Genomic DNA, 12,338 nt, shown 5'->3' with positions numbered 1-12,338 from the left:
CTTTTGGTTTTTTCCTAAGGGAATGATGAAATAGGAGCAGTTACTCTGTTCTTTTCTGGCATGTACTGCAGTTCACGGGCTAGTGAGCTAGAGCTAGTGAGAGGTTCTTGGGTTTGTATCTGACTTAGTAAGAAATGTTTGTTGTGCTTCACTCAGGAAGTGATGTTGCTTGTATTTTTTGGGTAGATAATTTTCTCAAGTTAGGTAATTTTCTTTTATTTCAACTTTATTATTAGTTTTCTACACAGCATATGAAGGATTTTTGTTCAGTTTTACTGAATTTTTGGCTTTAATTTTACAAAATTTTTTTTTGTTTTAAATCAGGTAACAGAGAAATATTTCCTAGAGGCCAAATACAACCACTTTTTTTAGGGCCTGTGATCTAAGAATGGTGTTTGCATTTATAAACAGTTTATGAAAATCAAAATAATAATGATATTTCCTGACAAGTATAAATTATATGAAATACAAGTTTCCTTGTCCATTGGTTAAGTCTCATTGAAACATAACACATTCATTTGTTCACATGTTGTCTGTGGCTGTTTTTGTACTACAGTGCAGAGTGGAGCAGTTGTGACAGAGACAGGATAGCCTGCAGATTCCAAAATAGTTACTATCTATACCTTTACAGAGAAAGTTAGTTGACCATTTTAGAGCATCATGACAATTACATATTTATATTCTTCTACCTTTCCATTAGTTCAGCCAGGAGTAACCAAAGATCATGACCCAAACTTGCCTCAAGTATGAAAACACTCATTATCACACACACTCATGCTCCATGGATGATGTGGTCATTCTTCATATCTGGTCTTTTGACTTTGTACCTCATCTCCATTATCATTGTCTTTAAGTGTACCACAAATAATCCCATATATGGTTCCTTTAAGTTTGATTTTCTTAGTCTTTAAAATGAATAAAATTTCATTGATAATACACATGGAATGTGAAAATTGGTTCCTAGTGACTTTGCTTATTTATTCTTTAGCAAATGTAGTTCAAGAACATGTTAATCTGTTTTTCAATCACATTATTAGGTGGGTGGACATTATTGATGCCATATGCAATGGTCATGTCCCAGGCATCAATGACACCTACATTGAGATCTTTGAAAATGTCATTCAGGGTAAGATACTGAATGTAACCATGGAAGTCTCCAAACCTTTCTGTTTCTATGTGCATCTCCCTGATATTTTCTGTCTTAATGATCACTTTAGTGTCTGGGCTTCTTAGGAATAGTCGTTCAATAGCTTTTCGAACACTGATGGCTCTGCGAATGAAAACATCAATGGGGAAAGGTCTAAAGTGTTGGCCAAANCATAACAAAGGTCATCAAATGTCTGCATCATATTTCCTTGCTATTCTCTATGCTGTTGCCCTACTGCCGAGCAGTTGTCTCATATTTTAGGTTTTTTATTTTTATTTGTATTTTTTGCAATGCTTGCAATTGGACCCCAAGTCTCATGCATTCAAGGCAAGCACCCTTCCACTGACCTGTATGTCCAGTACTCATAATTTAGATTTTGTTACATCAGCATTTCTGTATTACATTCACTTCCTGTACTGGATAGGAAACAAGTTGAATGCTGTAAAATAGGCCAACATAATGCCTTAAAATTTTAAATGTATTGTCCCTCACAAAACAGTTTCAGAGTGACCAGGCCAAGGTTAATATGTTATTGCATCTTGTGAGGGACTTCTCTTTCTCTTATCTTGTTCTACTATTCTTAACATATGTTTTTATTCTTTCAGTCTAACAGTGCAGTTTCCTTTCTCACATTTTATCTACAGTTCAGCTAGTAGCAAGGAGACAAATGGAAGAGGAAGGCAAGTTGTTTTGCCTTGAAAGGCATTACTTATAAGTTCCCCAGACAATTTCTGTTCATACTCTTAGAAAAATGTAATGTGAGCTTAAGTAGCCACAAGGAAAAGTGGCCATGGTTCCAGCTCAAATAATGGTTACTCTTACTAAAAAGGAGGAGGGAATGGATATTGGGAAATTACCAGCACTCTGTGCTTTATCTTCCTTGTTAAGTCCCTCATGGACCTTACAGTCTCTGGTTGCGTGTGTCCACAGAATAATATACTATACATGGAGATACTGTATAGTCAGCCCTTCATATCCATGGGTTCTGTATGTGTGGATTCCACTTAATAATGGATGGAAAACATTCAGGAAAAACTCTTTATCTTTATTAAATGTGTACAGACCTTTTTCATTATTTTCTAAACAAAATGGTATGACAACTATTTACAAAGAATTTACATTGTTAGGCATTGTAAGTCATCTGGAAATGATTTAAAGTATATTGGAGGATGTACTTATATGCAAATAGCATGCCATGTTATGTAAGGACTTGAGCATCTGCAGATTTTGGTGTAAATAGTGGCTATCAAAACTAAACCCCCATAAATACCAAGGGCCAATTCTTTTTGTAATTAGTATACCAAATGGCAAAATGGTGCTGTTTTCAGAATTGGAAAATGTGGGCTAGGGTGTAGCTCAGTGGTAGAGTGCTCGCCTAGCATGGGTGAGACTCTGGGTTCAATGTGCAGTACCACACATACAAACACACACACACACACAAACTCACACACATAAATTGAAAAATGTATTTAAAATGCTCCTTAATTCCTAGTGGTTTTGCTCACCAACGATAGTTTTTCTAAACCTATGATTTTGTTGGAATTTCAATGTGACCTTTTTGGGCTCCAAGGAAGCTTGATAGCACTGCATTCTGGATGATTAAATACTGTAACCCTAGAACCTTGAGACAAACAGTTACTAAATATTTTCCATCCCCATATTTTTGATTAGTTTAGAGATTGTGGTGGGCATGTATGCCCCCCAAAGATATTTGGGTTCTAATTCTCAAAACCTAGGAATATATTGCCTTCAAGGAAAAAAATGGATGGCAAAAGGGATTTTCCAGATGTGACTAAGGGTATGAATTTTGAGATGGATAATCTAGATAATTCTAGATTATGTAGGAAAGGGAGTCCAGTCTAATCTCATTGGTCCTCCATTGTGGAAGAGGGAAGCAGCAGGTGGACTAGAAAGATGTAACTTGAGGATTGACCTACCATTGTGGCTTTGGAGACTAGATGGCGCTAAAAGGAAGGAAGGTAGCTTTTAGAAGCTGAAAGGTACAACAGATTCTTCCCTAGAAAGGAACACAGGCCTGTTGTACCTTGATTATAGCTTAGCGAGACTGATGTTGTGCTTTGGAAGAAAAACACTAAGATAATATGTTCTTTTTACTTAAAGCCACTTATTATAGCAGCAAAAAGAAACTAATGCAGGGAAAACCGATACCTTCTCAATATGAAATTATCTCAACCAGAAAGAGTATATTTTCTACTGTGTATAAATTTCATTTTATGTCACTTAGTAGCATTTTAAATTATCTTTGTGTGGGTCATGCTTACTTTTTTCAATTCTGAATTTGCTTTTTATTTTTTTTATTTACATATGATAGCAGAATGCATTACAATTCTTATTACACATGTAGAGCACAATTTTTCATATCTCTGATTGTATACAAAGTATATTCACACCAATTCATGTCTTCATACATATACTTTGGATAATACTGACCATCATACTCCACAATCATTTATAACCCCATGCCTCCTCCCTTCCCCTCCAACCCCTCTGCCCTACCTAGAGTTTGTCTATTCCTCCCATATTCCCTCTCCCTATTCCACTATGAATCAGTCTCCCTTTTAAAACACAAAGAAGATCATACCCCTGTCCTCTACATTTGGTCTTTATTTAGCCTTCTAAATAAACACTGTAAACCTCAGCACAGTTTATTTACTTAGCTGTTTTTTCTCTTTCTAGTCCTATCTTTTGTTACATATGCTCACTCCATTGGCTTATGAATACAAGATCTCACATAATTGCTCATGACTAGAGTTATCAAGTAAAAAAGTTCTCACATTAAAAATATAGGACAGAAAATTAAATTATTCTAGTAAGGGACACTTTTTTAGGGAATGAACCATGTGATATTTTTTTCTTTACCTGAATGTGTGTGTATGTATGTGTGTGTGTGTATACATATATATATGCAATTAGAAATAACTTAAATTTAACTGCTTTCCTATATTATTATTTATTTCAATATGGCAACTCTACCCACGATCTTTATGAAGTTTCTCTGACTATTGATATCCTTCAGGGCTCAGTCAAATATATTTAACTTTAAAATAAGACCTTATGTATTTTGCTTTCTTCATAGAGATTTAAAACCCAATCTTTTTTTTTAGATCATAAGCTCAGCTTTTTTCTTCATTTCCTCATGATGCCTCATATCTATTAGACCCTCAATAAACACTTGAGGAATAAGTGAATAAATATTGACAATATATCATTATGAGTTGCCTAGGATACTAATGTTACTGGTAAACTCAGGCTTAAATGGTTATTTAATACTAAGATATAAATAAATATAAATATTATGCTTTCATATATAATATTGCTTTGTATTTTACATTAAAATATTTAAATTAGATGGAAGCTCCATATAAAATTCAGTGTACCAACTAAAAGTTGGAGGTTATGCCAACAGATATCAGGAAACTAAAACCATAGTATTCCTACTCTGAAGCTATCAAAGGCATTTGCACAGCACCTCAGATGCTGGGAGATGAATGTAGGATACTTTATTTTATTTTTTAGGATAAATCAAGATTAAATCTGTTACCAGATTTAAACTAATTTCCTTGAGTTGATTTCTCCCTATAAAGCCCAGCATGATTGAAATCACTGACATCTGTTAGGGATTATGCTCCTGGAAAACTACAACTAAAAGAATTAACACTGATAATTTTTCTCTGTGTAAGACACATGCCAAACAAAAAAGTGGACTTACTTTTACATTGGAAGACATCGATATGTTCAAGATCTTTCATTATTTCAGCTCCCACTTTGGACCTTCAAAAAAAATAAGACAGTAGATTAGGCTGTTGTGTGTCCACATAGCATAGGCACCAGGCATCATTTGCTTATGAGTGAAGGATATTTTTAAGTTTCTTTAACTGAAAGTTATTATTTCTGTTATATATTTTGGATATTGGGTATTATAAATAAATTGGGATTTTTGAAAGGCTTTCTATCTTGTTGAGAGTACCTGAAATCCAGGGCAGCTCTACTCATCTTTCACATGTAATGATATGCAATAGGGTGTCGTAGAATTTTAAATTCATAATATTATTAAGTTTGCATAATCCCTATGTGCCTTCACATCACCTATTCAAGTTCAGTAATACTTTTTTAAAATTACTATGAACTTCTAATTGGTCAATCTGTTTTATCTCACCTAATTTCTTCAGCACAACTACCAGAGTACCTTGTCCAATTGCAAATACAACTGCTTTATTGTTTGAAAACCTTGATTGTCTCCCTATCACTTACTGCAGGAGTCCAAGCTCCTTATCCTGGCACATAGACCCCTTATAGAGCCTCTGCTTCCCTCTTTAGCCATATTTCCTGATATGTTCAATTTTCCTACATATTTGCTTTCTGAGGATCATGTGAAGAAAGGTAATGTATTGTCTGTGTTCACTGCTGTATCCTCAGTATCCATCAATATGGCTGTCAGAAAGTAGTGTTCACACTGATATGTGAATAAAAGAACACTGTATTTCTTTCCTCCACTTGATGAAGACTGACTCTTCCTACTTCAAACTTCTTTTCTTACCTCTACCCTCTCTTTTCTTCAACCCAACATACATTATGTGTGTAAATAGAGGCAGGCAGGGAGAGGTTATGGGGAGGAGGGCTCAGGTACCCAGTACAACAGATGTACTCCGTTCTCTGCTAGGGGGGGTCTTTTTACGCCCAGTCATGAAAGGAAAGGGTAAAACATGGTCTCATCCTTGCTGTGATTTAGACATGAAAGAGATTAAAAAATAAAACAGTGAGTACATGTAATTGTGTTTCTGTGTGGTCTTTCCTGGGACTCTCATCATGGCCTCAATTACCATGTTTCAAAGAGCACTGCTGATGTTGACATCTCTTTTAGTTATCTGGATAACATCTACAAATGCTCAGAACTTCACAAAGGTAGGAACAGTTTTCTCCAGTTTGGTCTGAAGTCTCCACCTGTGACTCCAGCAACTTAGAACTAAAATAGGTTCTTTCCCTTCCCTCCCACTCCAGCTCTGCCTTCTCTGTCGTTCTCTGCCTCATTTTAGAATAGTTTGAGATTTGGTGAGTTGAATGGATAAGGAGTCAAAATTTGGATAACTGGGTAAGATTCTGGAATGCATGCTATTTTTCCAGGTTTGGTCTTTATTTCTCATAAGTGTAGTTTTTGAAAGCTTAAGCAGGGCAAAAAAAGACTCTGAGCCTAAGTTTGAAATTTTCTAAGAAAGGGATTGCTCAGAATATAACGTTGTATTGTCACCAAATGTAGGGAAAGTAAGTCATCATGGGGTAGCTGAATAGATTTTGTCAGACTGGAAAGTGAAAAGGAAATAGACTGAGTCTTATGGAAAGCTGGCAAATGAATAAAAGATTCTAGGACTAATAGGTGTCCAGGGCTTGGGTCATAGTTTTGGGATTTGTGATGACAGTTTTCTTTTTACAAAGTGGCCCATGAAGAAGCCCTGATAGTTCATTCTAAGGAATGAAGAGTTCTCCCATTTCAGTGGAGAGCAAAGAAACCAGGGAGTGAGCATCAGTTTTTTTTTTCTTTTTTCTTTCTTTCTTTTTTTTTTTTTGTCAGCAGGGGAGAAAATCATAGGGTGGCTGCAGCCAAGATGGATAGGGGAAACATGGGCACTGATGTTAGAGGAAGCTAACCAGGGCTTCTAGGAACTGTTAGATCACAATGTGGGGAGGTTGAAGGATTCTTCCCTTCCTGAGCAATGTACACTGAGGCATCTCTGATCATGATATAACTGAAGATGACCCATAGGAGCTGGCTTTTTAGAAAGATTCCTCAGGTTGCAGTGTAGAGTAGGTTCAAGAGGGTATGATTGATGATAGGGAGACCAGGTGGAAAGCTGTCACAGTCATGTAGGTGAGATGATGATGGTCTCAACCTGGAAAGCAGCACTGGACATGGAGAGAAATGGACAAAGGCAGGATATTTGAATGGCAGAATCTGTGGAATATGATATGGGAGGTAAAGGGGCATGATCATATGATGTGCTTATCAAGGGATCCTTTTTTGGTTATGTATTTGAACATATAACAGAAGAGTTTTCCACAGAACATATTTTGTTAAACCTATGTCTATTAAATACATGGTCAAATGTGACAAAATCCATTTTCTTGAAAAGTATAGGCATATACATTATATAGTTCCAACTTGTGTAGCCTTCCTTCTGCCCATTTCAACCAAAATGCAAACTGTGGTGTACAGTCATGGACACTGGTCTCCATGCAGATACTGCATGTCTCACTACAACCTTGAATAGAAAAGGCATCTGAGAAGATCATGCTTAATATTAAGATGAGCAATGTAGCTCTGCTTGGGAGCACCTCTCATTATATTAAAACATATACTCACTTATGGAAAAGACTTTTTTCCTTGACAGAAAGATAAGAAATTTCTCGGTTCATGGTGGTCACATGGGTCAGGGCCTCACAGGGCATGTTTTGAGGCTTCATGCAGTAGAAGGCTTCCTGGTCTCTCCCATACAGGTAGGTGCACAGTTCAGAGCTAGAGTTTAGGGTCAGGCCACATTCAGTGAAGACTTGGGAGGTGCCATTAACAAATTTACCTTTGAAAATAATTTTATCATAGCCTTGGTTCCTTGCCCTCCAGAGAGCCGACACCCCTTCACTGGGGTGGATGAGCAGGAGAGACAGAGAGACCTGGCCCTCCCAGAACAGAGTGAAGCTGACAAGGTAGGTGCCATTGTTGAAGTCTGTCACCTTTCCTGAGGCGCCTGCCTTCAAAGCTGGGGAGGACATCCTGGCCCTCAAAAAGTCCCCTCCATATTCTTTCCTGTGTCCCAGGTGGTCCCTGGCCTCCAGGAGAATATCCAGCTGGTCCCCCCTGCAGTATGTGTCTTTAGGGTTGAGGATGGTGACTGTGCTGTGTTTGGCACTGGTGGTGCTATTCACATGGGTGTAGGGTCTGGGCGGGATCACCTGGTGTATTTTCTGTAGGATTTCCTTTATTCTGAGTTCAGTTTCTGTTGGTGATTTTACCAAGATCGTTGATATTTCAGGACATGATTCCTTGGAGATGTTCCAGTGATGGAGGGAAATGGATAAGTTTACCACAGACCAAAGCTAAAATGATAAGAAATATAATGTGGTATGAATTGAACCTGCCTTGTACTCATCTTTACTAATGATGACTTTCAATATTCTTTTACATACTATCATCAGTATTATTTAAACTGGTAGATTTTAGTAAAACATAAACATTTGTTTTTACCCCAATATTTTAGCGCACACCTTAACAATTATATTCAACTTAAGACATAGTTCAGAGCATACATGTGAGCAACAAATTGATGCCAATGCATTTGCTGTTCTTTTTCACATACACCTTATATCCAATAACTAATTTCTGTTAGTTTTAATTAACAGTCTTTTCTTCCCCATAGTATCATGGTTCAAGCCACTATCATTTATCTCTTGAATTATAGTAGTTTTCTTAAGTGTGAAATGGTTCTTCATACGACCATCCTGCTGCCTCTCCATTTAATTTTTCCCTTGGTAGCTAGGTCAGTCCTAAAACAAAACTCGACTCATGCCTCCTCCGTCCCTCAAGCCCTTCAGTGGCTTCTCATGATTCTTGGGAAGTCCAATCTTAATGTGGTTTTATGCTGTGTCCTCTTTACCTCCCCACTTTTTCCATTTCCTCCTGTGCATTCTATTTTGACAAGACTAACGACTTTTATTTTTAGAAGCTGACTTTCTTTTACTTCTTTACTAATACTTTCTTCTTTTCCTGAATTGCCGGCTGCCTCCTCCTTTTCCCCAAACAACTTAAATATGTTAATTTCTCACAACCTTAGAGATCACTGATACTTCAACACTGGATAGTGTTCTACAAGTGTTGGAATTTAGTAATTTCTTGCTGATAGTCAGAAGTATCTACCAAGCTTTTTTCAAAACATTCATTTTCATGCAATAGTTCAGGTCAGTTGGATCATGTCACTAAATTGCTGTCCTGCAGTATGTGAAAATGGAAAACATCTCAGGTATCCTGCTTTTAGATAAGCTTGAGAATAGTGGTTATAGATCAGTGATTGTCAAGCATCTCACACTTTAAAATGCAGTAAAACTTAAAAACAAAACAACTTGTCTAGGCGTTCTGTGGCTCAGCATCAATCAGTTAAACTCTGATGGTTGGAAATGAAGTGGAATAGTAAACCCAGAGACTAGAAACAGAAATGAGATGTAATTAAAAATAAGGATGAACTTAAATTGAATCTTTGAGAAAACTCAGAAGGTTTCCAAACCTTTGGCAAAGACAAGCAAGAAATGAAGATGGAATAAGGTATAAAATATGGTAATAAAATATTCAATGACCATTATAAAAAAATCAGTGACTGGAGAGAGAGAGATGAGAATTGGAATTTGTGTGTTGACTGCCTTATAATATTAACTGGAGCAATAGGATTTTACTTCAAATCACTTAGCACTTATTTGTGTTAAAACACTCAATAAAATATGTACTGTAGCTCAAAAACTAGCATCTTACCTAAAGGGAAACACTAGAGGGTTTGCTGCCAAACTCAGAGCCATACAAGGATGCTGTCTACTATTGTGTTATAAATTAACGTTGGGATGGAGGTACTAGCTAATGTGTTTGAAGAAGAGAAAGCAAATAAGATATTGGAATTGGAAAGGAGGACTTTAAGTAATCTTTATTTTCAGATGCAACAATGACTACAAACAATAAAAGGATATAGTAAAATATTTGGTAATAAAATCAATATATTCAATAGCTTTTATGTATATAGACCAAATCAGAGAGAGGATCAAATGATAGGATAATCTGATAGAAAGTAGTAAAATTACAGTAAAATATTTAAGTACAAATTTAACATGTTGAATATTTACATGAGGAAAACTTGTGAAATATTAGAGTTAAGGAAACAAAATTGTCCAAATGGAAGGGAACTGTATTATTGGATAGAAAATATCATGAAGGTAATATTTAAAACTAATTTATACATTCAATGAAATCACAAGAAAAATATCCTTAATATTTCTGGGTCACACAGGTCAATTAGAAAGTTCACTTGAAAGGATAAATAAGAAAGAATAATCATAGGGGCTGGGGTTGTGGCTCAGTGGTAGAGTGCTGGCCTGGCATGTGCAAGGCCCTGGGTTTGATCCTCAGCACCACGTAAAAATAAATAAATAAAATAAAGGTATTGTGTCAACTGCAACTAAAAAATATTAAAGAATAATCAGAAAGCATATTTGGGATATAAGAAATCAGGTGGTGTGAATGTAGATAGGGTTTAGCCCTATTAGATATTAAAATTTGTATCTAAAATCTCTAAAATAGAATGCTATTAGTGAATGAATAAAAGGAGAATGGCACAAAATTAAAAATCAGAGACAGACCTTATTATATTTACAAATTTAGTATGCAATAGAGGCAGCACTCAAAAATTGGTGGGAGTGTAGGATGAAATTTTAATAAGAAATTAGGATAACTGGACAGTCATGGAAAAGTAAAATTAGATCAACATGTTATACCATTTAACAGAACAAATTCTAAATGGATCAGATATTTAAATATAGACTATGGAACTGTACAAGTGAAAAAAACAAGAAAACATGGAATCTGCATAAGCTTGGAGTGGGGAAAACTTTCCTAATTATGACTTAGTATCCAGAAACAACAGGGGAAACTAGGTTACTAAAAAAATAACTTTTGCATGGAAAAATAAATCATGGACAAAAAAACATTGGCAAACCGACTTACGTGGTCAAGGAATATATGTACCTCATTTACTGACAGGGTAGTTTAGTGACATGGGATTGGTAATCTTCACAAGACCTGCTTTGGGGGCATGTAGGAGTTGGAATCCTGATTAGATTAGATTGAGGTAGAATGGGAAACAGAGTGTGTGTAATCCCTCTGAAAGGAAGCCGAGAAGGGAAGAAATAAACAGAGTTGGAGTGGGAGGGAAGGAGAAGGAGTGATTTATTGTTCTAAATTGATGGAGGTCACAGGTGGAGGCTTCAAACCAAACTGGAGAAAACTATTCTTACCTTTGTGGAGTTTTGAGCAATGATAGAAGTTATCCAGGTAACAGTTAAAAGAGATGTCAATATCAGCAGTGCTCTTTGAAGCATCATAATTGAGGACATGATGAGAGTTCTAGGAAAGATCACACAAAAAACCCAATTACATGTACTCATTGTTTTATTTTTAATCTGCAATTTGCCCCTGAGACTTTGTTCCTCCTTGCTGAACCACTTTCTGCTTCCATCTCCTAACCTACAACCTACACTGCCAACCCCTTGGCCCACCCACTGGATTTTCCATATCCAAATTTTATTTAGGATTTTTGCTTCCTTCTTCTATGATCCTCAAATGGAAGATGCCTCTCCTACATTCTCTCACTGCATACTGTCCTTTCTCAGCTGTAACTCTTACCACAGTTTCACTTACCACTATTACGGTGAGAAGCAGAAAATTTTCATTTGATCTTTTAGGAGATGACTTGGAATAGCTGACGGGAGCACAAGACTATGTTTATGTTACAAAATATAATTATCTATAAATATCCTGAAAGAAAGAAAGTTGGTCCTGTAAACTGGGCAGATAAGCAGAGCAGTGGCTTTTGTTTGCTGAGTGCCCAGTATGAAATTTGATAATAGAAATGCCTTTAGGACTCAATTATTCTGTGTAGAAAAAAAATATTCAATAAGGTTATGTAGTACATTAGGGAAAGGAAAAAGAAGAAGATAGGAAGCGAGGAAGAAAAGGTGGGAAGCAGAAAAGGACAAAGAGAAGCTCTTCTCAACCACTGCATGTTAAAGAGATCATGGAAACAGAGTTAAGATTATTTGCTTTAAACAGTTTATTTTGGCATACAAAATCTAAAACCCCTCCTCTCTGTTCTGAACTAATTCCTCAGTAAAATCTACACTGTGTACAAAAACTGTGAGTAAGTGGATTCATTGGGAGATTCCAAAAGTGTTCTGTTTTAATCTTGTTGGTGTAAAGCAAAAATGAATAATTCCCATGCAAAAGTCATTCTTGAGCTGGTTAACTTTTGGAGAGTCCATGAAGACATTCTTTTAAACAAGATGAAGTACACAGTCACAATTCATTAAGTCACTCTTTTATGTTTGAATTGTTACTCCCAGACACTAAAGCATTGTATGGAGAATCTCA

At 36.2% G+C, this 12,338-nt stretch overlaps 1 protein-coding gene across 1 annotated transcript; it reads right to left on the bottom strand.

The window, feature by feature from the left end:
• Nucleotides 1-984: 984 nt before the first annotated feature.
• LOC107145687 (NXPE family member 1-like) lies at nucleotides 985-11,305 on the bottom strand. The gene is made up of 4 exons (XM_015489672.1): nucleotides 11,207-11,305; nucleotides 7,524-8,254; nucleotides 4,862-4,939; nucleotides 985-1,321 (listed from the first exon to the last, which is right to left on the bottom strand). The coding sequence occupies exons 1-4, from the start codon at nucleotides 11,303-11,305 to the stop codon at nucleotides 985-987; spliced, it is 1,245 nt and encodes a 414-aa protein (XP_015345158.1).
• Between the last annotated feature and the right edge of the window lie 1,033 nt (nucleotides 11,306-12,338).

This window comes from Marmota marmota, unplaced genomic scaffold (assembly GCF_001458135.2).
Source record: "Marmota marmota marmota unplaced genomic scaffold, marMar, whole genome shotgun sequence".
Classification (NCBI taxonomy): Eukaryota; Metazoa; Chordata; class Mammalia; order Rodentia; family Sciuridae; genus Marmota; species Marmota marmota.
Note: the sequence above shows the minus strand (reverse complement) of the source record. Positions and strands in the feature narration are given on the sequence as shown.